At 68.4% G+C, this 25,089-nt stretch overlaps 5 protein-coding genes across 6 annotated transcripts; 1 reads left to right on the forward strand and 4 right to left on the reverse strand.

Moving 5' to 3' along the window:
* Positions 1–1,066: 1,066 nt before the first annotated feature.
* Positions 1,067–5,643, reverse strand: CTDSP1 (CTD small phosphatase 1). The gene is made up of 7 exons (XM_084524396.1): positions 5,456–5,643; positions 3,788–3,936; positions 3,413–3,514; positions 3,251–3,307; positions 2,811–2,903; positions 2,343–2,528; positions 1,067–2,251 (listed from the first exon to the last, which is right to left on the reverse strand). Exons 1-7 carry the CDS (start codon positions 5,520–5,522, stop codon positions 2,123–2,125), a joined length of 783 nt encoding a protein of 260 aa, XP_084380522.1. The 5' UTR covers positions 5,523–5,643; the 3' UTR covers positions 1,067–2,122.
* A 1,560-nt stretch (positions 5,644–7,203) lies between these two features.
* On the reverse strand, positions 7,204–11,467 carry SLC11A1 (solute carrier family 11 member 1). Of its 2 annotated transcripts, XM_084524124.1 has the most exons (15): positions 11,364–11,467; positions 10,921–11,045; positions 10,346–10,468; positions 10,131–10,250; positions 9,823–9,929; positions 9,652–9,722; positions 9,492–9,559; positions 9,249–9,404; positions 8,886–9,044; positions 8,696–8,785; positions 8,491–8,610; positions 8,015–8,164; positions 7,865–7,938; positions 7,507–7,660; positions 7,204–7,418 (listed from the first exon to the last, which is right to left on the reverse strand). In XM_084524124.1, exons 1-15 carry the CDS (start codon positions 11,401–11,403, stop codon positions 7,305–7,307), a joined length of 1,671 nt encoding a protein of 556 aa, XP_084380250.1. In that variant the 5' UTR covers positions 11,404–11,467; the 3' UTR covers positions 7,204–7,304. The 2 variants fall into 2 exon arrangements, with proteins under 2 accessions (XP_084380250.1, XP_084380251.1); XM_084524125.1 differs by lacking the exon at positions 10,131–10,250.
* Positions 11,468–11,773: 306 nt separating this feature from the next.
* CATIP (ciliogenesis associated TTC17 interacting protein) lies at positions 11,774–14,192 on the reverse strand. The gene is made up of 9 exons (XM_084524298.1): positions 14,078–14,192; positions 13,694–13,894; positions 13,525–13,580; positions 13,211–13,297; positions 12,904–13,074; positions 12,689–12,813; positions 12,524–12,600; positions 12,348–12,436; positions 11,774–12,216 (listed from the first exon to the last, which is right to left on the reverse strand). Exons 1-9 carry the CDS (start codon positions 14,109–14,111, stop codon positions 12,016–12,018), a joined length of 1,041 nt encoding a protein of 346 aa, XP_084380424.1. The 5' UTR covers positions 14,112–14,192; the 3' UTR covers positions 11,774–12,015.
* Positions 14,193–14,497: 305 nt separating this feature from the next.
* PNKD (PNKD metallo-beta-lactamase domain containing) lies at positions 14,498–25,056 on the reverse strand. The gene is made up of 13 exons (XM_084523050.1): positions 24,970–25,056; positions 24,368–24,542; positions 24,082–24,228; positions 20,586–20,751; positions 18,404–18,720; positions 16,951–17,066; positions 16,704–16,816; positions 16,463–16,521; positions 16,159–16,251; positions 15,786–15,949; positions 15,588–15,674; positions 15,236–15,489; positions 14,498–15,149 (listed from the first exon to the last, which is right to left on the reverse strand). Exons 1-13 carry the CDS (start codon positions 24,995–24,997, stop codon positions 14,976–14,978), a joined length of 1,893 nt encoding a protein of 630 aa, XP_084379176.1. The 5' UTR covers positions 24,998–25,056; the 3' UTR covers positions 14,498–14,975.
* On the forward strand, positions 18,714–23,995 carry TMBIM1 (transmembrane BAX inhibitor motif containing 1). Its single transcript, XM_084524398.1, has 12 exons — positions 18,714–19,053; positions 21,470–21,682; positions 21,833–21,927; positions 22,032–22,096; positions 22,193–22,246; positions 22,347–22,397; positions 22,700–22,739; positions 22,841–22,878; positions 22,977–23,064; positions 23,152–23,247; positions 23,345–23,398; positions 23,516–23,995. The coding sequence occupies exons 1-12, from the start codon at positions 18,729–18,731 to the stop codon at positions 23,657–23,659; spliced, it is 1,263 nt and encodes a 420-aa protein (XP_084380524.1). The 5' UTR covers positions 18,714–18,728; the 3' UTR covers positions 23,660–23,995.
* Positions 25,057–25,089: the final 33 nt, after the last annotated feature.

Raw genomic sequence — 25,089 nt, forward strand, 5'->3', positions numbered from 1 at the left:
CCACGCCGTGCCCCCCTTACCTGGGCGCAGAGCCCCCCTTTGGGGTGTGGGGCTGAGTTTTTTGGGGGGGGGACCCTGGTGGCCGCTCTCCGCTCGGTGGCCGCGTCGCGGGGCTGAGCCCGCTGGTGGCACAGGGGTGAGGGGGGGGGGACACAACAGCGGGGACCCCCCCTCCTGGCCCCCCCCCCCCCCCCCCGGCCAGCCCCGCAGGCAGGGCCGCTAATGAACTCAGCAATTAGCGCAGCCACCGGGGAGGACAGAGACTTCATTAAGGAGGAGAGGCGTGGGGCCAAGCCACGCAACACCCCCCCCAGCTGCCCCCCAAGCCTTACGGGGGCCCCAAAACCTCACTTGAGGGGGGGGGAAATTGGGGAAATCCAACCCCCCCCGGTGCGCCCCCCCTGCCCAAGGGACACCGAGGGGGCACGGAGAGGGGCTGGGGGCCCCAGGGCGCACACGCGTGTGCGCACGCAGCCGGGCACCCGTGCACGGGTTTGCACCCCCCCCCTTGCACCCCCAGGGGCTCGCACCCCCCCCCTTGCACCCCCAGGGGCTCAAACACCCCCCTTGCGCCCCCCCCTTGCACCCCCAGCACCGGCGCGTGCACACCCACACCGCAGCTCGGGCCCCTTCCCAGGAGGCTTGGACAGCTTTAATCACCCCAAGGCACTTGGATCTGGTCCCCAGCCCCCCCCTTCCCACCCCCCCACCCCAATCCCATCTCCGCACGCCGCCCCCACCCCCCTCCAAACCCCTCCCCCCCCCCCAGGGACACCCAAGGGTGCCCCCCCGGGTGCCGGTGCCGTTTGACTTGTCTAATAAAGTGCTGAGCTCGCTGGGGGGGGGGGGGCCGAGGTGGGGGCAGACCCATGGGGACCCCCCCTCTCCTCCCCGCTTTGGCCCCCAGCATTTGGGGAGGGGCAGCACCCGCGGGGGACGGACGGACGGACAGCAACGGAGAGTTAAAAATCCCTTATCCTCTCCCCCCCCCCCAAAAAAAAAAAATAAAATATAAAAGGCCCCCCCCCTTTTTGCCCTGGCACAGCGGTAAAAAGGCACCCTTGAATTTTGGGGAAACCGTTGCTTTTTCCCCCCTAAAAATATACCAGACATTGTCCATATAGCGACCCTAAAAAACCGCAACCCCCCCCTTTCCAAAAAAAAAAATAATAATAAAAAGAGACACCCCCCTCCCTGAGAGCCCCTGGCCCCTCGAGGCTGGGGTGAGGGGGGGCCCGAGGCTGGTGTAAGGCCGGGGGGGGCCGGGGGGGCACGCTAAGGCTTGGATGGGGTCCCCCAAAACCCCGGAGTCACAGCCTTTGGGGGCGCCACGTGGGGACGGGGGGCACGTGGCCCCCCCCGAGCCGGAGGGGCTCCCATTGACGCAGCGTAACTGGGAGGGGGGGGAGGCCACCAGACAGACCCCCCCCGGGGGAAGAAACTGAGGTTGGAGGGGGTGATTTAGGAGCCCCCCCCCCAGGCAGGCGGCCCTATATTGCTGGTGAGGGGGGGACACACGGAGACTTGGCGTCCCAAGGCACGTGGGGGGGGCGCTTACAGCCAGGGGCTCAGCCCAGAGGCCACGCTGCCCCCCCTAAAAATCCCCCCCCGAAGAGGTGGGGGGGCACCAGAAGGCACAGGGGGGGGGTGGAGACGTGTCCCCCCCCCCCAGGTGATCACAAAGGGGCTGGGGGCACAGCAGCCACCCCACACCCCGACACCAACAGGACCCACATCGGGGGGGGGCCAGGCACATTCCCCCCCCAAAAAAAAAAACAAGGCAGTGGAAAGCAGCAGCTGCTGCCCCCCCCTCCCCACTCCACGGTGGGGAGCAGGACCTGAGAACCGTTTCGGGGAGGGGGCACGGGATGGAGAGGGGAGGCGGGGGGGGCGGACGGACCCCCCCACGGCATGTCCCCAGCACAGCACGGCAGAAGTCCCCCCCCCGGGACCCCCCTTTCTGCAGGGACAAGGGGGGCACCCAGCTCCTGGCGGCCGTCACCGCGGCAGCAGCGAGCGAAAGGGGAGACGGGGAGGGTGAGCGGGGCCGGGGTGGGGGGGGGGGATAAAAAAACCCTGTCCCCCCCCCTCCTGAGCTGCCGCCGCCGGGTCCCGCGGGCCACTAGCTGTTAGTCCGGTGTTTCTTGAGCACTGTGTAAACGTCGTCCACCTTGCTGAGCCTCTCGAAGAAGGGCAGCAGGTCCAGCAGCTCCGTGTCTGCCATGTTGTCGAACCACGAGGCCACCGGCACCTGCGGGGGCGCACAGGGCACCGGGATCAGGACCTCGGCGCCCTGTCCCCACCCCATAAAACAACCCCAAACCCGCGGCGGGGTGACGTACGGCGTTGTCCGGGTGGAAGATGTAGGAGGCGGGCGAGTTGTCCACGATGATGATGCGGCGCAGGTCGCGGCCCAGGCGGCTCAGGTCCTTGACGTAGTTGCCGCGGTGGAAGACGCACGACTCGCGGAACAGCCGGGCCCGGAAAGCCCCCCATTTATCCAGCAGGTCGGCCACGGGGTCGGCGTACTGCGGGGGGGAGCCGCGGGTCATTGGGGACACCCCCGGGGCCGGGGGGGGACAAAGGGGGACGCGTGGTGTCCGTGGGGAGGGACCCGCGGTGCCCAAAGCGCCGCGTGGCCAAAAAGGGGGACCCGCGGTGGCCACGGGTGGGTGGCCAAAGGGGACCCACGGTGGCCACAATCTGGTGACGCCCGTGGAGAGGTGGCCAAGAGGGGCCCCGCGGTGGCCGGCACCCCCCGGGGAGGGGACAAACCCATTTTTTTTTGGGGTGGGGGGGGCATCACCCACCTTGGCCAGGCTGGCGGTGAAGAGCACGCACTCGAAGAGCTCGCCCATGCGCTGCAGGAACTCGTCCACGTGCGGCCGCTTCAGCACGTACACCTGCGGGCACGGGGAGCTGAGGGAGCCCCCAAAAATCCCCCCCGACCCCATGCCCACCCCTTTGGGACCCCCTCCCCGAGCGGGGAGAGGGGCCGCGGGGCTGGGGGGGCCGCGCGGTGACCCCGGCACCTCCTCGGCGAAGCGTCGGGCGGGCTCCGGAGCCAAGTAACCTAGAACAGGCTGACTGCCAGCACACAGCCTATCCTGGATTACTTGAACCCGGGGCCGGCCTCTCCTGGGAGAGGGGGGGGGGACACGATTTGGGGGTGGGGGGACACTATTTAGGGGGGGGGGGGGCACCCCAATGGGACCCCCTCCTTCTCCTGCCCAGCGGTGCGCCCCGGTACCTGGTGCATGATGCCGTCGATCTCCACGGGAATGATGAAGTCGGCGTTGTTCACCGGCTGCGGGGGGGGGGGTGCACGGCAGGGTCAGTGCGGGTTGATTTTTATTTTTGGGGGGGTCCCAACCTTAACAGCGTGACCCCCCCCCGCCCCCCCAGGACCCACCTTGAAGGAGCTGTGCACCAGCGTCTCGTCCAGGTCGATGACCACGCACAGCTTGCTGGCGTCCTGCGGCTTCAGCTCGGGCAGGAGGTGCTTGGCGGCGGCCTGGGGGGGGGGCACAGCGCGGGGGGGGGTCAGGAAGGACCCCCCCACCCCATGGGCGAGCAGGAGACCCCCCCTTTTTTTTTAAATTTCATTTTGGCACGCGGGGGGGGGACGCAAGGTGGCCGGGTACCCCCCACGGTGCCGCGCCATCCCCATTTCTTTTCGGAGTCCCATTTTTTTTTGGGTCCAATTTTTTTTTGGGGTCCAATTTTTTTTTTTTTTGGGGGGGGGGTCCCCATTATTTTTTATTTTTTTTGGGGGGGGGGGGTTTACCTTGGGCAGGGCGCCGTTCTCCTCGGCCAGCAGCGGGGCGTTGTTGTTGACGGAGAAGGGCTCGGCCTCATCGCGGCACAGGCAGCAGAAGAGGGACTGGAGGATGCTGCGGCCCCGCGGCTTCTTGGTGGCGGGGGGGCTCTGGGCACCTGGGGGGGGGGCCCATTAAATCGGGGGGGGGTCCCGGTAAATGGGGGGGGTCCCAGCGAGCAGGGGGGGCACCCCAAAGAGGCCCCGGGGCAGTGTTTTGGTGGAGACCCTACAATAACCCCCAGGGTTAGGGACCCTATAGGGGGTGGGGGGGGCACCGCCTGGGGGGGGTGGGGGTGACCCCAGATGGACCCCTTGGGGGGGGGGGGGGGTCAGTGGGCGGGGCCTGGCGGTGGGGGCGTGGCTTGAGGCCCTTTGCCCCGCCCCCTGCCCGCAGCTCGGCCTCCCCATTGGCTCCAGCCGCCCCCCCCCCGGGTTTTGCCCCCCCCCCAAAGCCCCAGCAGGGCCCGGGGGTCCTCTGGGGGCACTGGGATCCATGACCCCCCCCCCCCAAAACACCCCCAATTTTTTTAGGGGGGGTCCAACATTTTTTTTAGGGGCTTTCCAATTTTTAGAGGAGTCCCAATTTCTTTAGGGGGGGTCCTAATTTTCTTAGGGGCGTCCCAATTTTTTTAGGAGGGTCTCAATTTCTTTGGGGGGGGGGTCCCAATTTCTTTAGGGGCGTGCCAATTTTTGAGGGGGGGTCCCAGTTGTTTTAGGGGCATCCCAATTTCTTTAGGGGGGGGTCCTAATTTTCTTTAGGGAGGGTCCCAATTTCTTTAGGGGCACCCCAATTTCTTTGGGGGGGGTCCCAATTGTTTTAGGGGGGGCACAATTTCTTTAGGGGGGGGTCCCAATTATTTTTAGTGGCATCCCAGTTTTTAGGGGGGTCCTAACTTTTTTTAGGGGGGGTCCCAATTTCTTTAGGGGGGGTCCCAATTTCTTCAGGAGGGGTGCCAATTTTTTTTAGGGGGGGTCCCAATTGTTTTAGGGGCATCCCAATTTCTTTAGGGGGCATCCCAATTTTTTTTTAGGGACATCCCAGTTTTTAGGGGGTCCTAATTTTTTTTAGGGGGGGTCCCAATTTCTTTAGGAGCACCCCAATTTCTTTAGGGGGGGTTCCCAAGTTTTTAGGGGGGTCCCAATTTCTTTAGGGGGGGGTCCCAATTGTTTTAGGTGCACCCCAATTCCTTTAGAGGGCGTCCCAATTATTTTAGAGACATCCCCTTTTTTTTTGGGGGGGGGGTCCCAATTTCTTTAGGGGGGTCCCAACTTTTAGGGTGGATCCTAATTTCTTTAGGGGGGGGTCCCAATTGTTTTAGGGACACCCCAATTTCTTTAGGAGCACCCCAATTTCTTTAGGAGCTTCCCAACTTTTAGGGGGGGTCCTAATTTCTTTAGGGGAAATCCCAATTTCTTTGGGGGGGGGTCCCAATTTTTTTTAGGGGGGGTTCCCAATTGCTTTGGGGGGGGGGGGAGGGGGATCCCACTCCTTTAGGGGGCGCCCTAATCCCTTTGGGACCACCCCAATTTTTTCAGCGCCCCAATTTCTTTCCGCTGGGGGGGGGTCATCCCACAATCAACCCCACCCCCACACACACACACACCCCAAACCCCCCCCCCCCTAAAAAAATTTACCTTTCTCCTGCAGCGGCGCGCTCCCCTCCTCCTTGCTAACCTGGGCGATGATGGACTGCTGGTCCATGGGCCCCGCGGGGGGGGCGGGGGGGCCACCGACACCCAATTAAGCCCCCGCTAATGACACCGGTAAGGGCCGAGGCCGAGGCTGAGGAGGGTGGCGGGGCTGCCCCCCCCCCCCCCGGCGCTGCCCCCCCCCCCCCCGGGGCGCGGAGGAAACTTTGTTACAACATGGAGCGTGCCTGCGCGGGGCCGGCAACATGGAGCCCGCCGCGGTTTCAAGGCCCCCCCTTAAAAGGGCAACGCCGCCTTCCCTTTCACCCCCCCCCCCTTCCACGCAGCGGTCCCCCCCCCCCTCCTTAATCCCATCCCATATATCCCCACACCCCAAAGCCATCTATATTTTTAGCTTCGCCCCCCCCGGACACATAGACGGAGAGGGGGGGGCCCAGCCGCTGTGGTTTTTAAAATTAATTATTTTTTTTGGGGGGGGGGGGGGGGGCACCCCTTGCCCCCACGCCCCTGCCGTCGCCCTTTTAAGGGAGGGGAAATTCTTCACATAAACAAGCGCGGGGCCGAAGGGGGGGGGAGGGGGTAAAAGGAAAGGGGGGGGGGGGGCACAGGGGCAGCCCCGACCCCCCCCCCAAAAAAAAAATAATAAAAAAATTTTTTTTTTTTTTTTTTTTAAAAAAAAGGGTTTTTTGGGGGCTGTTTTGGGACGTGGGGGGGGCCTTGAAACGGGCGGGGATCGTCTCGTAAGGGGGGGGGGCGGGGGGGGGGCTGAACCAGGGACCCCCCCCTGGTGTGGGGGGGGGTCGAAATTTTGGGGAATGGGGGCGGGGTCCCCAGCACCCCCCCCCCCCCCCGAACCCTGCATCTGTGGGAAAAGGGCTGAGACCCCCCCGGGACCCCCCCCAAGGTGTCTGTGTCCCCCCCCCCTCCCCAATTTGCCCCCCACCCCCCCCCAAAATTTGCCCCCCCCCCTTTGTCCCCCACCCAAGGGGTCCCCAAAAGGAGCCAGGCGCAGGGCAGGGTGCACAGATCCCATTTATCAGCCCCCCCCCCCCCCGCCATAAGGGGGGGGGTCACACACACACATATATAGGGCTCCCCCCCCCCCCCCAAGCCGGGAGGACCCCCCCCAGGGCCAGCCCCAGGGTGCCCGGCTGCTAATTAGCGGGCCCGGGGGGGTAATTAGCGGTAATTGGCAAGGGGAGGCTGAGGCACTTCAAGACAGGCCCCCCCCACCCGGTAATCCGCCCCCAAACCCCCTTAATCCGGCCCCCCAATCCCTTAATCTGTGCCCCCAACCCTTAATCCGCCCCCCCAATCCCTTAATCTGCCCTCCAATCCCCTTAATCCGCCCCCCCAATCCCCTTAATCCGCCCCCCCAATCCCTTAATCCGCCCCCCCAATCCCTTAATCCGCCCCCCCAATCCCCCTTAATCCGCCCCCCCAATCCCCCTTAATCCGCCCCCCAATCCCCCTTAATCCGCCCCCCAATCCCCCTTAATCCGCCCCCAAACCCCCTTAATCCGCCCCCCAATCCCTTAATCTGTGCCCCCATCCCCCTAATCCGCCCCCCAACCCCCTTAATCCGCCCCTAAACCTCCTTAATACACCCCCCCAATCCCTTAATCCGCCCCCCAACCCCCTTAATCTGCCCCCCAATCCCTTAATCTGTGCCCCCATCCCCTTAATCCGACTCCCCCATCCCCTTAATCCGGTCCCCCCCCACCTAGGGGGGGCTCAGCAAATTGGGGTGCACCCCAATAAAAGGGTAAAAGGGGGGCTGTGTAGGGTGTGTGTATATATGGGGGGGGGGGACAGTGCCAGCGCCCCCACCCCATCACCCCGACCCCGCCACCCCCGGGGGGGGCTCGGGGGCGACCCCAAAAGCGAAGCGGCCGTGGCGGCCCCGAGCCCAAGCGGGGGCTCCGTGGGCGATGCTGCAGGTCCAGAGCTGCAGGGGGGCAAACGGGGACCTCAGCGGGGTGGGGACAAGGCCACCGTGCCCCCCCCAAGGGGGTGTCCCCCAAAAAAAACCCTACCAGGTAGGCGATGAAGGCCAGGTAGGCGGCCAGCAGCAGCCCCAGGGGGGCGAGGAAAGCGGGGCCCCGTAGGGTGGGCAGGAAGGCCACCACGAAGTAGATGTTGATGGCGCACACCAGCCCCGCGATCAGGGCCATCAGCACCTTCCCCAGGCTGGGGGCGCAAATTTTAGGGGGGGGGGGGGCACGGCCCCGGCACCGTGCGCCACCCCCCCGGTGGGTGTTTTCCCCCATAGGCCACCCTATAGCCAGCCATAAGGGGCGTGCAGCGGGGTTTTGCCCACCCAGGGGATATGGGACGGGGGGTTTTGGGGATATAGGGGTTTTTTGGGGTGTCCCCCCCCTCCCCAAAACTCACAGCCCGTTGGCGAAGTCGTGCATGAGCGGGCGCAGGCTGGTGAAGGTGAGGACGGGCAGCACGGCGAAGGGCAGCTGGGAGGAGACGGGGTGAGGAAGGGGGGGGCATTCAGGGGGTCGGGGGGGGGTCCCAAGGGTGCCCCCCCCTCACCAGCAGGCTCTGTAGGACGTTGAGGAGGTCGTTCATGCCCGTCAGCTGGGTGACATCCCGGAAGGCGGCCACCAAGAGGGTGGGCAGGATGGCGAAGGAGCGGGTGAAGAGCACGCGGGCGAAGCGGGACCAGCGCAGCCGCAGGAAGCCCTGGGGACACCCCAAAAAAAACCCCAAACCCTTCCCCTCTGCGCCCCTGGGGTGCCCAGCTGGGTTGCGGGACCCCACTAGATGTCAGCTCCCGCTCATTAAGCTTAACGAGCTCATTAGGGAAGCAGCACCCCATGTAGGGCACCCCCGGAGACGGGGCACCCTTGGGGACGGGGCACCCCTGGGGTGGCACTGCCCCGATTGGGGCGCTTGGGGACCCCAATGCCAGCCCTTGGGGACACAGAGGGGGGGCAAAACTCCCTGCCCAGCCCCCCCCAGGGGATATTTGCCCCCCCCGGGGGATATTTGCCCCCCGTTGCCCTCACCTCCATGACGAACTGCCCCGCGTAGGTCCCCGTCATGGTGGAGCTCTGCCCCGCCGCCAGGATCCCCACGGCCCAGATGTAGAGCGCCGCCGCCCCGAAATAGCAGCCCAGGATGACCCCCTGTAGGGGGACCCCAAAACTCGGCACAGGGATCCTGTAGGGCCAGCGGGGGCCACCCCAAGGCCGGCTCCCCGGTGCCGCTCACCCCCTGGTAGATGTCCACGGAGACGGTGGCGTTGTTGGGGGGGAAGATGTTGGCGTAGCGGCTGACGCTGCTGTTGATGCACTTGTTGTGCTGGAAAGCACCACGGGCACGTGTAGGGCACCCCATAAATCCGGGGAGGGTGAGGACACCACCCCTACACCCATGGGGTGACCCCCCCCCAGCCCCTCACCACGTCCTCGTTGCGCTGGCGGTAGAAGGCTTGGCCGAAGACGGCCACGACGAAGAGGTTGATGAGGAAGGAGACGAAGAGCGCCAGGCAGGACTCGCCCAAAAAATAGGTGTTGGCCTCCCGCACCTCCTCCTTCTTCGACCGGTCGATGGCTCGGGTCTGGGCACCGTGGGGCGACCCCATAAGGTGACCCCATAGGGTGGCACCGCGGGGTGACCCCCTCACCGTGCGCCTTCCCCCGAGTTTGGGGATTTTTCCCCACACCACCCCGGTGACCCCGTGGGGTGACCCCGCGGGGTGACCCCCTCACCGTGCGCCTTCCCCCCGAGTTTTGGGATTTTCCCCACCCCGGTCCCTGCTCACCTTGACCAAGGAGGAGTGGAGGAAGATGTTATGGGGCATGATGATGGCCCCCACCATGCCCACGGCTTGCAGCAGCTCCTCCCGCCCGCAGCCCGGGCAATAGGGCAGGAAAATGCCCCGCAGCACCTCCAGCTGCGCCGGCCTCACCACCACGTACTGGGACGGGGAACCCCATTAGCAGGCCCCCCCCGGCAGCACCAGGCTGGGATGGGGATGTCCTAACCCCCCCCTAAAAGCCTTTACCTCGTAGCCGAAGGTCAGGGCCATGATGGTGATGAGGAGGCCGAAGAAAGCCTCCAGCTTGCGGAGCCCTGTGGGGGTGGGTGGCTGGGCTGGGGGGGCACCGGTGCCGGCCCCAAGGGGGGAAATCCCCTCCTCGGTGTCCCCACACCCCATAACTCACCGTACTTGTCGAGGAAGAGGAAGAAGAGGGTGTCCACGATGGTGATGAGGACCCCGCCCCAGAGCGGGATGCTGCGGGATGGGGACAACGAAAGGGGTCGGGGGGCCACCCCGGTGGGGTGAGGGTGGCGGCACCCCAAAAGGGTCCCATTGAGGGGAGGGGGGGGGTTACCGGCCGGCCGAGAGCAGGCTGAAGGCGATGGCCGTCCCGATCACCTCCTGCATGTCCGAGCCGATGATGGCCACCTCGATGGTGAGCCACAGCAGCACGCGGGGCACCTGGCGGGGACGGGGACACGGCTCGGGGACACGGGGACACCACATTTGGGATCTCAGGGTGCTCCGGGACGGGGACAAGTCCCAGCTTGGGCCGGGCAGGATCCGCCCTGCTGCGGCTGCCGACGCCGGGACGCTCTCAGGTGTCCCCAAACGGGATGGGGACGCTGGTGCCGTGTCCCCCCCCCCTTCCCGGCCGCTCACCTTGGGGTAATAGAGGTGGCAAATCTCAGCCAGGTCCTTGCCCGTCACGACGCCCAGGCGGATGGCCAGGCGCTGGCACAGCAGCCCCAGGACGGTGGCCCACAGCAGCACCCACAGCAGCTGGGGGGGGGGTTTTGGGGACAGGAGAAGGGCAGCGGGGGCCGGGCAGGGGATGGGATCGGGATCCGTGTCCCCCCCCCAGCCCTAGGGCTCACCTTGAAGCCGGCCACGGCCCCGCACTGCAGGTCGGACTCCACGTTGCCCGGGTCCAGGTAGGCGATGCTCATCAGGAAGCCGGGCCCCGTGAAAGCCCAGAGCTTCCTCAGGCTGAAGCCAGGCTGGGGACGGGAGCGCCACCCCCCCTCCCAGTTAAAACCAGTGGCTCCCAGTTGCCACCTTCTCCTGGTGCTGGGGAGCCCCGGCGGGCGTTCCCCTCCCCGCTCCCTTTGTGCCAACCCGGGCAGTGGGACCCCGAGCCCAAACGGGATGGGGATCCCAAAAGTGGAGGGGGATTCGTCGCAGGCTGTTTGGGGGCGCCCCCCTCCCCAGGAGGGTCCCGGGGCTGCCGTTAACGGTGCCCACGCAATCCCGAGCCCTTTCACAACCCCATCCCTTCCCCTTCTCCCTTCCGCCCTTGGAGAGCCGCTGGGGGGGCTCCCACGGGGCTCGGCGCCCCCTCCCCGTGCCTCAGTTTCCCCCATTAGGAAAGCTTCAAGGCTCAGCCAGGGCTCGGGGGACACCGAGGTCCTCAAGGGTGGGTCCCCGACCCCACACCCCCAGCCCCACGTACCCCGCTGCTTTTGGGGATGCTGACGAGCTCGTCCAGGTAGGGCTGAGCCGTGCGCCCGGGGGGCTGCGGGGGGCCGGGGGCATCGCCAGGATCACCTTGAACCCGGTTCAGGGACCCGGCGAGACCTGGGAGGGGAGGAAGAGGAGGAGGAGGATGTGGGGACGAGGACCCCGCTGCTCCCCAGCTCCATCCCACAGCCACCCACACCCCGGGGTCAGCCCAAAGCGGGACGACCCCGCTGCTCCTGGCAGCGATTGGGGCCCGGGGGAGGTGGCAGCCCCCCGGTACCCCCATCCCCAGCAGCCCCAAAGCCACGCACGCCTCGGGGCAGGGCGGTGGGGACACCACGAAGCTGTCCCCGTCCCTGTCCCTGCCCCACCAGCACCCTGGGGTGCACCCCTGGCAGCTGGGTGGGGTTTTTTTTTGGGGGGGGGGGCGCTCACCTGGCTCCAGCGATGCCACAGTGGGGTCAGATCCGGACATGGTGCTGGGGCCCTCGCCTCGAAACTGGGCGCAGCGCCCGCCCCCCAGCTCTTAAAACCCCCCCGAGGAAGAGGAGGAGGAGGAGGAGGAAGAAGCGTGTCCCCCCCCCTCGCTGACCCAGGCTGGGAAAGGGAGCCCTGGGTGCTGCGGGTGCGCACGGTCTCGGTTCCCCACCCCACACACATTATTTTTTTTTTGGGGTGGGGGCACCAACCCTGCGCACACCCCCAGGGGGGTGGGAGCGTGCCCAGGTGTGCCCCCCCTCCCTGCACATCCTTGGGGGGGGTCCCACTGCCTCTCGGTGCTGGAAAAGGGGGATGGGACACACATGGGGACGGTGTCCCACGGCTGGGGGAGGGCGCGGGGGGGGGCAAGGTCCCTGCTGGGGTAGGGGAAAGGGCAGCGGAGAGGGAGCGAGGAGGAAGCGGGCGCGCGTTGCACAAGCACAGGCGGCTCCAAACGCACCCTGGGGTGGGGGGGAAGCGGGAGCAGGGGGCCCCAAACCGCTCTGGGTTTTTTGGGGGGGATTTGGATGCAGCCCACCCCCCTCTGTGCCTCAGTTTCCCCCCAAAAAAAAGACACCGGAGCAGGGCGGGCGCAGCACCGAGGGCTTTAATCCTGGGGGGGGCTGCGGGAGGAGGCGAAGGGGGGGCCGGGGGGGTGGCGGCGGGCGAAGGGGGCAAAGAAACGGGCGGCGAAGGGGAGGGGGTCGGGGGGCTGGCGGAGCAGCAGGGCCTGCAGGAAATCGGCCAGGAGGGCGGCGAGCTCGGGGTGCCGCCGGGCGTAGGTGCCGTGGGACGCCTGCAGCTCCTCCTGCGTGTTTGGGGGGGGATGGACACGAGGTGGGCACCCCCGTCCCGCGTCCCCGTGCCTTTTCCCAGCTTTTTTGGGGGTTTTGTGGGGGTCTTTCCACCTCCGTGCCACCCCCCAAGACCCCTCCTCACCTTCCTATCCAGGAACCAGGAGCGCAGCTGGGCGTCCTCCTCCCACTCCAGGGGCTGCTTGGGGAACGCGGGCTGGGGCTCGGCCTGGGCTGCACGCAGAAGGCACCTCGTGTGTGTGTGTCCCCCCCCCTAAACCCCCTCCCGGCCCCCAAAAAGCCCCCAGCCCCGCTCCGTACCCCTCTCGCTGAGGACATCCTCATCCTGCAGCACCGCCAGCACCGGGCACCCGACCTGCAGCTGCCGAGCCAAGCGCCTGCGGGACGGGGACCCCGCTGGGTGCCAAACCCCACGGGTGTGCCCCCCCCCGACCCCAAATAGGGTCCCCCCTGTCCCAGCCGTACCCGCTGGGGAGGAAACTGCTGTGCCAGACCGCGGGGACGCCCTCCTTGGTGCGCACAGCTCGCTCCAGCACCACCACCTCCACCTCCGCCGAGCCCCCCGGCTGCCGCTGCGCACCCAGGGCACGCTGTAGGGACACCCCGTAGGGTCACCCCCACCCCATAAAACCAATCCTTCCCCCCAAAACGCCACCTGCCCAGGGGCTGGGTGGGCTCACGTAGGTGACGGTGCCGAGGTGCCCCTCGCTGTCGATGGCTGGGAAGATGAGTCCAGGGGGCACGGCACGGCGGCGAGCCAGCACCCGCAGCAGCAGGAGGCTGGCGGCCTCCCCCAGCAGCCCCCCCAGCGAGGCCCAGCCGTAGGAGAAGTCCCGGGAGCGGGGCTCTGCCTGCGGAGACACCAAAAAACCCCATGGGGCACCCCACAGGGTGGGCAGCCCCCCCCTTTGCTCGGGATGCGCCCCCAGGCACCGTAAATCTCTTGGAGAGGGGGGGGGGACCCCGCTGCGCCCCCCCCAGCCTCACCTTCCCCTCGCGGGTGCTGACGGTGACGGCCATCCCGCAGGGCTGCTGCACCATGCGGGTCCTCCTCTCTATGGGGTGCGCTGCGAACTGTGGGGTTTTGGGGGCAGAGCCACCCCCACGCCATCCTCAATGGGGCTGGGGGATCCCGTCCCCAAAGTCCCGAGGCCATGGGAGGTTTTGGGGTGCTCCCTCCCCGTCCCGGCTGTGGCACGGGGCAGGGGACGGGGACATGGGGCTGGGTGCAGTGCCCCTAAATCCAGGAAACGGGGGGGACAATGGGGTCGTGCCACCCCCGTGGGGGCCACGCCGCTCACCTCCAGGCTTTGGTGCTGCTCCTGCTCCAGGGTCTCCAGCCGCATGGTGACGTACCCTGGCACGGCACAGCCCCGCTGCCACCCAAATAGGACGACCAGGACGACCCCAAATCTGGGGGCGCCACCCCAAAACCCTTCCCCCCCCCCTCCCCCTTTTTAGGGGTCTCACCTTTTAGGGTGCTGCAGAAGGGGACGCCGTCCAGCGCCCCGCGGCACTCGGCGCGCACCAGGAGGCAGCTGCGCACCCGCTGCCCCTCCCGCTTGTAGGGTGCGGGTCTGGCGCCCACCCAAAGGTGCCCCCCCCCGCGGCCCCCCGCCGCCACCAGCGCCAGGGTCTCCGGGAACAGGCAGCGCTCCAGCTCCTCGGGGCCTGGCCCCAAATACGCGGTCACCCAGCTGGCCCCAAATCCCCCCCCTCCAGACCCTTCCCCAGGACCCCCGACCCCATATGGGGTCAGGGTGTGTGTGTGGGGGGGCACGTCCTGGGGAGGGTAAGGGGATGGGGACACGGGGGGGGGATTGGGGACACGGGGGGGGGGTTGGGGACACCCACCGATGCGCTTCAGGAACTTGGCGGCTCCCTCCATGGGGTTGGGGTCTTCTGTGGGGACACGGGGGGGCTGATCCCAAAAATCTCACTGTGGGGGGGCGCAGGGACCCCCAGCCCCCCCAGCACTCCCCCAGGAGCTCAGCCGTGTAACCCTATAGGGGAGCAGAGCCCCCCCACCCCGTGGCCCCACTGCCCCCCGGTGCACCCCCAAATTCCCCCAAATCCCCCCCAAATCCCATATCCTCCCCCAAATTCCCCCCTCCCGACCCCAAACCTGGCCCCTCCAGCCGAGGCGCCCCCCCCACAACGCTTCCAGCCGTCGCTATGGCAACCCCCCGGCCCTGCCTCTTAAAGGGCCAGCGATCCCATAGAGATTTTGGGATGGAGCCCCCCCCCCAAACACAGAGGGAGGGGCTGAGCGGGTACAAATCGGATCCGGGGTTTTATTTATAGGGTTCCGGGGTGTCCGTCCTGCCCCCAGCACCGTGACCCCAATGCCAGTGTGTGTTTGGGGTCCCTCCCAGCCCCCCCCACCCCAAAAAGGGGGGCGCACGGCGCTGCCTGGGGAACAGGGGGGTCCCTGAGCTGGTGCGCTGCTAAGTGGGGACTCCCAGAAAAAACAGGGGGGGGGAATAGGGGAAAAAAGCCCTTGGTGCTGTCCCTACAGTGCCAGCACTATGGGGTGGGGGCTGTGACCCCCCCAGGAAGGGGGCCGAGGTGCTCCCAGGTGACCCCAAGGCGCGGAGAAACGGGGAGGAGAGTCCGCTTATGGGGCGCACGCTTATGGGGTGGCACGGGGGGGGCTCCATCCTCTCCCCCCCCACAGGAGGGGAAATTCACAGCAACGACGGCACAGTCCTGGCGGTGAGGGGGGGTCCCCATATCTCGGGGGGGGCACCCCCTAGGTGGCTTTGTAGAGGTCCTTGCGCCTGCGCAGCTCCTTGAGGACGCGGGCGCGGAAGGCGTCGGGGGGCTCCCCGCTGCCCCGATGCAGCCCCAGGGCCTCCTGCAGCTCCCGGCGGTGGGTGCGCAGGAAGGGGTTGTAGGTCTGCTCCTCGCCCAGCGTGGAGGGGCACTGGGGAGGGGGGGGGGGGACACCCAAAAAAAAAAAAAGAAAAAAAAAAAAAAAAGGGTGTGGGGGGGATGCGCTCAGCCCCGAGCGCCCCCGGCACCCCCTCTCCGACCACCCCAATCGCAGGGCGCAGCCCCCGGCGAGCGGAATTTGGGGGGTGGGGGAGGCACAAGGGGATAAGGAGGGGATGTGGGGGGGTGAGGATGTGCCCCCCCCTCGGTGCTCACCGTGCTCCTCTTCTCCTGCCGCTGCTGCGTCGCCCACAGCAGCTTCTGCTCCAGCGCGGGGTTGTCGAGCTCCAGCAGGCTGGCGAAGCTCAGGCACTCCAGCGCGTACTCGTGCCCTGGGGGGGCACCCTCAGCATCCCCCCCCCGCCTCCCAACGATGGGAACGGGCAGTTTGGGGGTGCGGGAGGGGATTTTGGGGGGGGTTGATGCTCACCGGGCCACAGCAGGGTGTCCTCTCCCAAGCCCACGGCCGCATCCAGCGAGGCCAGCATGGTTTCGGGGGAGCCCTCGAACAGCCTGCCTGGACCCACGCGCACTGCCCATCACTGGGGCGGTCCCCCCCCCAAAAAAAACCCCACTGTTCCCCCTCCCCAGCCCAAATCCTGGCTCATTTTGCGCTTTTTTTACTCACCGCAGCCGGCGAGGAAGAGCAGGTCCCCGGAGAAGAGGCAGGGGGGGCCCCCGAAGGGCCCCGCGTCCAGCACGAACGCCGTGTGGCCCACCGTGTGGCCCGGCGTCGCCAGCGCCTCGAAGGTCAGGCAGCCCACCGTCACCTTGTCCTTGTCACCAAGGGGGCTGTGCCAGCCGGGGGGGGCACCGTCAGGGTGACCCCAAAACGCCCAGCACCCCGAAACGGCCCCCCCGGGGCATCCCCAGCCTCTGGGAACGGGTGTGAGGGAGGTGGGGCAGGGACTGGTGCGCACCCTATGGATCTGTGGGGCGTGGTGGGGGGGTGACGAGCACTGTGGGGGGGTCACGGGTGCAGGTATGGGGTCGGGACTTACTTGGTGAGCTCGGGGATGGCGTCGAGGGCGCTGCCGTACACCCTGCAGGCGCCGTGCCGCTGGCGCAGCTCCGCGTTCCCCCCGCTGTGGTCCCTGCGGGCACAGAGGTCGGTGCCCCCCCCTCCACGTGGGGTAGGTGTAGGGGCACCCCCAGCAGCAAACACCGCGCCCCTGGGCACCGCTGCGTGCCCCCCCGAGCCCCCAAGAAGCCTCTGTTTTGGGGTCCCCACCCCACCCCGAGGGGTCCCCCAGCACCCTTTTGGCGCACGGAGAACCCCCCCTCGCCCCCCCCTTTCCCCCTTACCAGTGCTTGTGGGTGCAGAGGATGGCCTCCAGCGTCACCCCCTCCTCCTCGATGGCAGCCTGGCAGGGCAGAGATTTGGGGGAAACGTTGGGGGGGGGGGCACCTCCACGCACCCCAAATCCCCTCACCATGCCCCGTGCGCCGAGGACTGCGGGTTAGGGGCGGATTTGCCCCCAAAAAGCCAGAGAGCCCCCTCCCCAAGGGCACCCAAACCCCATGGCCGGGTTGGGGGGGGTCTCACCTGCACGGCTATGGGGTCAGAGGGGTCGACCACGGCGGCGCGGCTGGAACCCGTGTCGATGACCAGGTAGCTGTAGTTGTTGGCCAGCACGGGGATGGGCACGATTTTCACCCCTGGGGAGGGCCGGGCGGACAGACAGACATCACAAAAAAGCCCCTAGATGCTAGGGAAAAAAGGGTGGGGGGCGAGGCCGAGCATCCCCCCCACCCCACACCAGCCCCGAATTGGGGTCGGGGTCGTAACTCACCGCGGAAGCCCAGGGGCTGGGCCACGGAGTGGCCGTGGGGGAAGCGCTGGCGAGCCTTCCTCACCTGCCGCCGGTAGAAGAGGAAGCCGAGCCGCGTGCGGGCGTACAGCCTGTACCTGGGGTGTGGGGGGGGGGACACCCGGTGAGCCCCCACCCCAACAGGGGAGCCCACCCGGCCCCCAGCCCATTTGGGAAGCGCTGGGAGCACGGCCAGGTGCTTGCGGAGAGCACTGGGGGGGTCCCGATGCGCTCCTGCTGCTTCCCACCCCCGTTATCAGGGTGTGCGCACGGGGCGGGGGGGTTATCGCAGCAGCCAGCCGCCGCCTCCCAGCGTTGTCCCCAGCCACCCAGTGTCCCCCGCTGTCCCCACGGTGCACGGGGTGCCCCACGGGGAAGGCAGAGCAGCAGGGCTGGAGAAAAGGGAAGCAAGAGACAGCGCGGTGGCACGTGCCGCAGCCAGCTACCACAGACCCCGAGGGTGCCCGGACACCCTGTTTATAGGGCGGCTTCGGGGCTGGGGACAGGGACTGGGGCCACAAAGGATGTGCAACGCTCGGGGTTGCGCCAGGCTCCGTCCCCAGCCCAAGGCCACCTCCCCGGGCACAAAGTCCCCCTCGCTCGGTCACCGGCCACCACCTCACGGCCCGGGCAGGGGCAGCGGGGAGAGATGAAACCTTGGGGTCAGGTCGGTCCCTGCGGCCCCAAGGCCGTTTCTGCCCCGTGGTGGCAGCAGGACGCGTGTGTCCTGCACACCGGGGCTGCTGCCTCTCCTCTGGGCTCCCCAAAATGCCCCCGGCACCCCCCGGCAGGAGAGGGGCAGCCCAAGGAAATAGGGCAGGAGACAGAGGGGTGCAATTAGCAGGGCAGGTGCAATTAGCGATTGCATCATTAACGATCGCAATGAGCCCAGCCAGGGGACAACCAGCAGTGGCCAAAGGTGCCCATCGCCACCCCGGGACACGGGGAACGGGGTCGGGTCCCAGCTCCACAACCGGGGGCACGGAGCCTCCCCTCGCCCCCTTACCCCGGGGGGCTGCACCCCGAGCCCGGAGGCTGGGGAGGGCCCCGGGGGGGGGGGCTGCAGGAGGGCTCCGGGACGGCGGGGGGCGGGCTCGCCGCTCCCTCGGCCGGAGGCAGAACAAAGGCGGCTGCAGCCGTGCCCTCACCCCCCCGCTGCCCCTGGGCGGCGGCCGGGGCTCTCCGGGAGCTGGAGGGGGGGGGGGGGCACGAAGGGCTCAGCCCCACCGGAGCCCGGCGGGGGGATACCGGGGGAGGGGGGGCACGGCCCGAGGGCTGGAGGGGCACGGAGCGGGGCTGAGACACCCCCAGGGCGGTGACACCCCCGGGGCTGAGCGGCACCGAGGGGCACCGGCAGCGGCACCTCCCCTGGCGGCTCCCCCCCCCGGTGCCGGTGCCGGTGCCGGTGCCGCTCCCCCTGCGTTCACTCACTCACCCCAGGCGGAACAGCAGCGGCCCGGCGAGGGCCATGAGCACGGCGGCGAAGCGGCGCAGGGCCGGGCTGAGCCAAGCGGCCGCCCCCAGCCCGCACACCCCGACCCCGGTGCCGGTCCCGGTCCCGGTGCCGGGCGCCGCCGCCGCTCCCCGGCAGCGCGCCCCCGCCATGCCCGAGGCCACGCCCCCCCGCTCAAACCACGCCCCTCTCCGGCGCGCCACGCCCCCCAGGCAGCCAATCGGAGAGCGGCGCGCCCCCCCCCCCGCAGCGTTTTTCCCGCCAGCTCCGCGCGCCCCCTGCCGGCGGCGCGCGCGCCCCTTTGTGAATGACGCACGGGGAGGGGGGACCCCTCAGTGACGTCACAGCCGAGACAGGGGGTTCCCCCCGGTGTCCCCCCCGCGCCCCCCGTTTCCCTGCCCCTGTCCCCGTCCTCAGCCCCGGGGGGGTCCCCGCGGTGCCCCCCCCCGCCCCGGGCACCGGGCACCGGGCGCCACCGCCAGGGGGAGCGGAGAGGAGCGGGGAGGAACCGGGGGGGGCCCCGGGGCGGGTCCCGGTGGTGAGGGGGGGGGCTCCGGGCAGTGACCGCCCCCGCCCCGCCCCGTCCCGGTCCCGGCGGAGCGGCCCCAGCCCGGCGGAGCAGCGCGCAGCAGGTAGGGGAGCGCCGGGACCCCCGGTACCGGGACCCCCCCCTCGGTACACCGCCCCCCCAGCCCCGTCCCACACCGCCGGTACCGGGGGGGAGCGGGGGAAGGGGCGCGGAGCCCCCCCACGGCTTGGGTGGAGCCCCCCAGCGCAATTTGGGGTCCCCCCCCCCCGGTGCCAAACTGCCCCCATCCCATTAACCCCGCTCGCCCCCCGGGGATCCCAGCACTGGGTGGGGGGGGTCCCAGCACGGCACCGGGTGTCCCGGGGGGGGTGGCAGGGCGGTGGCGGGGGGGTCCCCTCCCTGAGCCACAGGAACGCGCCACTCCTATGGGATTTGGGATTTTTGGGATTTGGCCCTGCGAGGTGTGGCCCCAGGCTGGCGCCTTCCTCTGCGCCTCCTGGAGCGGATGGGGGGCAGCCTGGGGGGCCCGGGACTGGGGGGGGCATCCCTGTGCGCCCCCCATCCCTTTGTCCCCAGGGGGTCACGGCCCTATTTGGGGACCCCACGCCAAGGTGTCCCCGCGGTGGCAGCAGCCCCGTGGGAATAGGGCTGCCACCCCGTTGCGAGGCAACCTGTGGATCCCAATAACCGGGGCAAAGTCCTGCTGCGTGTGCCCGCTTGGCACCGTGGGGACAGCGGGGTCCCGGGGACAGCGTGGGGGGAACGGGGCGAGGTTTGGGGTGAGCCAGGTTGGGGACACCGCTGGGACACCTCGGTGGCCTCCTGGGCACTGTGCGGGGTGTCCCTTGGGGTCCCCATCAGGAGGTGGCCTTATGGGGTGAGGCCGGGCACTGCGGGGTGCCGGGGAGCGCAGGGGCGCGGTGTGGGGACAGGAGGTGACAAGTGTCCCACGCGCCTGGCACCCCCAGGACGGGGCTGTGAGGGTGCAGAGAGGGGCAGCCGCGGTGCTGAGACCCTACAGACGTGTGTGGGGTGAGCTGGGTGGGGGCAGCGAGCCTGGGTGTGTGTGGCACTGTGACCCGAGCCGTGCCACGCCGTGCCACGCCGCGCCGTGCCAAACTGGTACCAGTTCCCAGCCTCTTCTGGGAAGGCAGAGCCCTTCCAGAGCCGGGGCAGCTATAGGGACGTGGGGACCCCACCTGGAGGCCCTGCTCCCCGCGCCCTACTGGGCACCCCGGGGTCCCTGCCGAGCTGGTGGCAGGGCCTTGAGCCGGGTGGGTGTTGTGGGGAGCGGGGCGAGGGGGCAAAATCCCCCATTGGGGGCTCAAATCCCCCCCCCCGCTTATCGGTGCTGAGTCACGGTGCCCTGCACGGCCCCATCCGTGGGCACCGGGGTCTTGGTGGCAGCCAGGGGAAGAGGAAAAGGGGCAGTGGGGCCGGACCCCGCTGGTGGCACGGCTCCTGTGGCAAAGGGCACGGGGAGGTGACCCCGCTGCTGATTTGGGGTGGCCCTGGGGACGCAGGCGTGCCACGCTGTGGGGCTGCCGGGGGGGTGGTTATGGGGCTGGGCGGGACGCAGGGGGGGGTTTGCGTGCGGCTGGGTGCGGCCGGGACCCGTTGGGCTGGTTCCCTCACCTCTGCCTCGGGTTTTTTCCTGGGCCGGGCTCGATTTTGAGGTTCTGGCCCCGTTTCAAGCTCCAGCCTTCGGTCCCGGCCAGGAGGGGACCGGAGAGGGACCCGGGGGGGGGACCGGGGGGGGGGAATGTGGGGTGCGGGGTTGTTGGCCGAGAGGTGCCAGCAGCTTTTGGGGAAGCAGCCGGGCAGCGAAAGCAAAAGTGTGGGGTCACCACGTGGCCGGGTTATTTTCGGCAGTGCCATCAGCGCGGTGCCAAACGTGACGCTGCGGCCGCCCCCACCCCGAAAGGGACGCACGGACAGCGGGGTGCTCGCCCCTCGCGCCCCTCCCCGCTGCCGTCCTGCCCCTCCCCAGCCCTCACGTCACCGCTGGCACGGGGTCAGGGTGGGGGCCTGGCGGCGGTTCATGGCAGCGCTCTTGTTTTCCTGGCCTTGGAGGTTCTGCCTTCCTCCTCCTCCTCTTCCTCCTCCTCCTCCTCCTCATTGTCCGGGGCCGTGCTGCTGGCCTTGAGCCCAGGTGGCTGCCGGAGGCTCAGCGCGGGGGAGCTCAGCGCGGGGGTCCCGTCCCCTCGTCCCCCTCGGGGGTGACAGTGGCGCCCTAATAGTGGCTGGCACGTCCCCGGGGGGCACCCCATAGCCGGGGGGTGGCCCTGGAGGTCACGTCCCCGTCGCCACCTGAGTCAGCGCGGCCGTGCCCTGCCCTGACGCGGGCAGCGGGGACTCAGGGCGCGGGAATGTGGGACGGGGACGGTGACGGGGACGGTGACGGGGCTCCCACTGACCCGATGGTGCCATCGGGGCCACCGCCGTGATCCCCAGCCCTATTAAAGGGCGGCTTCTGCGCTGGCAGCTTGGTGACGTCCCCATTTTTCCCCCCCCCCTAGGGTGCCCACGAGGAGCCGGCATGGCGCAGCCCAACGCGCCCCCCCCGTACGACGACAAGAACCCGCTGTACCCCCCGCCGCCGGGGGCTTACCCCCAGCCCCCCCACTATGGGGGGGGGTACCCACAGCCGGGGGGGTACCCACAGCCTGGGGGGTACGCGGCACCGGGGGGGTACCCGCAGCCGGGGATGCCCACCATGCCCATGCGGTTTGGTAAGCGGGGGACCCTTAATTTTGGGGTGGGGGGGGTGGGTTATGGGGGATGTCTCGGTGCCGGGGGTCTCCCAGGCGCTCTGAGCACCCTGTCCCGGGAAGGGGGTGTCCGTGGGGGTGTCACCAAGGTGTGTCCCCCCCCTCGGGTAGGTGATGGCTACGGAGGCGAGGGCATGGGGGGCAGCTCCCCCTTCCAGGCAGCCGATTGGGACGACAAGAGGGTCCGGCACACCTTCATCCGCAAGGCAAGTGCGGGGCCGGGACGCGGCCACCCCCTTTTTTTTAATTTTTTTTGGGTGGGGGTCACCGTGGCTGGGTGCTGACCCCCCCTCCCCGAAATCTCCCGCAGGTCTACGCCATCATCTCGCTGCAGCTGCTGGTGACCGTGGGGATCATCGCCGTGTTCACCTTCGTGTGAGCTACGGGGGGGGGGGAATCGGGGTTTGTTTGGTTTTTTTTTTGGGGGGGGGGGGCGCACGCCACTTACTGCTCGTCCCTGCCGCCCCACAGCTCGCCCGTGCGCTCCTTCGTGCAGAGGAACGTGGCCATCTACTACGCCTCGTAGTGAGTATGGGGTCCCCGAGTGCCCCCCACCCCCCTGATGACCCCAATGCCATTTTTTTTTGGGGGGGGGCTGAGCTCGACCCTCTCCTTCTCTCCGCAGCGCCGTCTTCCTGGTCACCTACCTGGTGCTGGCCTGCTGCCAGGGGCCCCGGTGAGTGCTGGGGACCCCAAAAAGAAAAAGGGGACAGAGTTTGGGGACCACCCCCAAAAAAAAAGGGGAACAGAGTTTTGGGGTGTGGGGGGGGGGGTCCTCTGGGTATTGAGGGATGGGGCGTTTAGGGCATGGATCCCGGTGTGGGTTTGGGGCCAGCCCCTGTGAGCGAGGCTAAGGGAGGTGGGAGGGGGACGTATGGGGACATATGGGGACGTGGGGGGGTTTGTGGGGCTGTGGGGGGTTTTTGGGGCCGTGGGTGTGGGCGGGGGGCTCACCGCTGCCCCTATTATCGTCCCCAGGAGGCGCTTCCCGTGGAACATCATCCTGCTGAGCATCTTCGTGAGTGGGGGGCTCGTGGGGGGGGGTGGGGGTGACACATTGGGGACAGTCCCATGTGCCCCCCCCATGTCATTACTGAGCCCCCCCCTTGTGTCCCGCAGACGCTGGCCATGGGGCTCATGACGGGGACCATCGCCAGGTACTCACCGGGTGGTTTTTTTTTTTGGGGGGGGGGGGGGACACGGGACACACCCCCCTGCCTTTGGGGTGAGCTCGGTGCCCCCCCCGGTCCCGCAGCATGTACCGCACCAACGCCGTCCTCATCGCCATGCTCATCACCGCCATCGTGGCCATCATCGTCACCCTCTTCTGCTTCCAGACCAAGGTGTGTGGGATGGGGAGACACGTACCCCACGGGGGGGGATTTGGGGACACCGTGGGACACCCCCGTGACGCCTTTTAACCCCCCCAGGTTGACTTCACGTCGTGCCCGGGGCTCTTCTGCGTGCTGGGCATCGTGGTGATGGTGACGGGCATCGTCACCGCCATCGTCCTCTCCTTCAAATACGTGAGTTTTGGGGGGCGGGGGGCTGCGGGGTGCCGTGCGACCCCCCCCGGCCTCCCCCCCCCCCGTGTCCCCAGCCTGTCCCCGTGTCCCCACGCAGGTCCCCTGGCTCCACATGCTCTACGCGGCCATCGGGGCCATCGCCTTCACCTTGGTGAGCCGCCGGCGGGGAGCACCCTTGGGTGGGGTGGGGTGGGGTGTGTGGGGTGGGGGGCACCGGCACCTCTGCCTGACCCCCCCCCCGTCCCCCGTCCCCTATTATTTCCCCCAGTTCCTGGCCTACGACACGCAGCTGGTGCTGGGCAATCGGAAGAACACGCTGAGCCCCGAGGAGTACATCTACGGCGCCCTCACCATCTACACCGACATCATCTACATCTTCACCTTCCTCCTGCAGATCGTGGGCCGGGATTAAGCCCCCCCCCTCCACCCTATAACCCCCCTCCAGACCCCAAAATGCTTCTTTTTCCCCCCCCCCCCTCCTCACCCAACCTGCTCCTCTCTCCGCCAGCCCCTCCGGGGGGGGGCGAATTGGGGCTGGTTCCCATCATGGGGTGGGGGCGCATCCGCTTGTAAATACGCTCTGAAGCCAGCGGCGGCCCCAAAAACGCTTCGGGACCCCCGCCCCAAGGCTAGCCCTGGGGGGGGGGCTTCCCCCATTCAGTGCCTTAACGTGGGTCCCCCCCTTGATGTGCCGTGGGGTGGGGGGCGCGCGGCGTTATAAACCGAATAAACCCACTTTAATTTTCCACTCCGCGTGCCCCAAACTCCTGGCTCCTTTTGGGGTTTGGTTTTTGGGGTTTGTTTTTTTTGTTTTTGGGGGGGGGGGTTCCCGGCTACGCCCTGCGGTAGCGCTCGGACTCGTAGTGGCCCTCGGTGGCTCGCTGCATGTGCTGGCGGGCGCGCAGCTGCTGCAGGCGGCTCCTGTCCACCTCCCGCTTCACCAGCAGGAACAGCACCATGCCGCACGGCAGCCCGATGGCCCTATAGGACAGAAAAAGGGGGGGACACAGCGTGGGGACCCCCCCGGCACACCGGGACAGCACCGGGACGGCACCGGGAGGGCACCGGGAGGGCACCGGGACCCTCTTAGAGGGGGGTATCGCCCCCAAATCCCACTCACCACGCCAGCCCTATGGGCTTCATGGGGTTCTTGCCCTTTTTCCGCGTGGGGATGTACTCCACGCCCTCGGGAAGGGCTCCCGGGGGTCTCGGGGGGGGTCCCGGTGGGGGCCGGTGGCAGCCCCGGGTTGGGGGCGGCCCCCCCCGGAGCCCCCCGGTGGCCGCTGCCAGGAGCCCTGCGGGGACGGAGGGGGTCGGGGGGGGGCGCCCGGTGCCGGTCCCGGTCCCGGTCCCGGTGCGCGACCCCAAACCCGCGCGGGGGGCGTGGCCAATCCAGAAGGGGCGTGGCCAAGCCAGAAGGGGCGTGGCCAAGCCAGAAAGGGGCGTGGCCACGCCAAACCGGCGCGCCCAACCCTAGGGGCGTGGTCTATACACAAAGGGGCGTGGTCAAAGCCACAGTGGGCGTGGTCAACGCCACAGCGGGCGTGGTCAAGGCTATAAAGGGCGTGGTCAAAACCCAAGGGGCGTGTCCTTGATCCCGCCCCGCCCCCCGCTCGCGCCCCTCCCGCCCCTCCCGCCCCCTCCCCCCCGTCCCCGCCCGCTGTCCCCGTGTTCCCCCCCCCACCTCCCGTCCCTTCCTCGCCCCCCGGTCCCCCCCGGTACCGCGCAGGCCGCCGCGCGCCGCCGCCATGCCGGGTGTGGCCGGGCTCCGCCCCGCCCCGCTGCATGCCGGGAGCCGCAGTGCGCCCCGCTGGGGCTGGCAGCGGGAGGAGGCGCCCCCGG

The sequence above is a fragment of the Aythya ferina genome, assembly GCF_964211825.1.
Source record: "Aythya ferina genome assembly, chromosome: 6".
Lineage (NCBI taxonomy): Eukaryota > Metazoa > Chordata > Aves > Anseriformes > Anatidae > Aythya > Aythya ferina.

What these genes read in the sequence shown, in the direction of transcription:
- PNKD (XM_084523050.1), bottom strand. Translation starts at nt 24,997, where the DNA reads ATGGCGGCGGCGCGCGGCGGCCTGCGCG. An exon ending in GGCGCGCGGCGGCCTGCGCG is followed by an intron (nt 24,543 to 24,969) that starts GTACCGGGGGGG and finishes CCGTCCCCGCAG; the next exon opens with GGCTCCTGGCAGCGGCCACC. An exon ending in GCTCTTCCTCGCCGGCTGCG is followed by an intron (nt 15,675 to 15,785) that starts GTGAGTAAAAAA and finishes GCGTGGGTCCAG; the next exon opens with GCAGGCTGTTCGAGGGCTCC.
- CATIP (XM_084524298.1), bottom strand. Translation starts at nt 14,111, where the DNA reads ATGGAGGGAGCCGCCAAGTTCCTGAAGCGCATCG. An exon ending in ACCTCGGCACCGTCACCTAC is followed by an intron (nt 12,814 to 12,903) that starts GTGAGCCCACCC and finishes GTGTCCCTACAG; the next exon opens with CGTGCCCTGGGTGCGCAGCG. An exon ending in AGCAGTTTCCTCCCCAGCGG is followed by an intron (nt 12,601 to 12,688) that starts GTACGGCTGGGA and finishes CCCGTCCCGCAG; the next exon opens with GCGCTTGGCTCGGCAGCTGC.
- SLC11A1 (XM_084524124.1), bottom strand. Translation starts at nt 11,403, where the DNA reads ATGTCCGGATCTGACCCCACTGTGGCATCGCTGGAGCCAG. An exon ending in TCCACTCCTCCTTGGTCAAG is followed by an intron (nt 9,045 to 9,248) that starts GTGAGCAGGGAC and finishes CACGGTGCCCAG; the next exon opens with ACCCGAGCCATCGACCGGTC. An exon ending in GCCAGCGCAACGAGGACGTG is followed by an intron (nt 8,786 to 8,885) that starts GTGAGGGGCTGG and finishes GGTGCTTTCCAG; the next exon opens with CACAACAAGTGCATCAACAG.
- TMBIM1 (XM_084524398.1), top strand. Translation starts at nt 18,729, where the DNA reads ATGACGCACGGGGAGGGGGGACCCCTCAGTGACGTCACAGCCGAGACA. An exon ending in GCCATCTACTACGCCTCGTA is followed by an intron (nt 22,247 to 22,346) that starts GTGAGTATGGGG and finishes TTCTCTCCGCAG; the next exon opens with CGCCGTCTTCCTGGTCACCT. An exon ending in ATGACGGGGACCATCGCCAG is followed by an intron (nt 22,879 to 22,976) that starts GTACTCACCGGG and finishes CCGGTCCCGCAG; the next exon opens with CATGTACCGCACCAACGCCG.
- CTDSP1 (XM_084524396.1), bottom strand. Translation starts at nt 5,522, where the DNA reads ATGGACCAGCAGTCCATCATCGCCCAGGTTAGCAAGGAGGAGGGGAGC. An exon ending in CGCGCCGCTGCAGGAGAAAG is followed by an intron (nt 3,937 to 5,455) that starts GTAAATTTTTTT and finishes CCCCCCCCCCAG; the next exon opens with GTGCCCAGAGCCCCCCCGCC. An exon ending in TCTTCCACCCGGACAACGCC is followed by an intron (nt 2,252 to 2,342) that starts GTACGTCACCCC and finishes GCGCCCCCGCAG; the next exon opens with GTGCCGGTGGCCTCGTGGTT.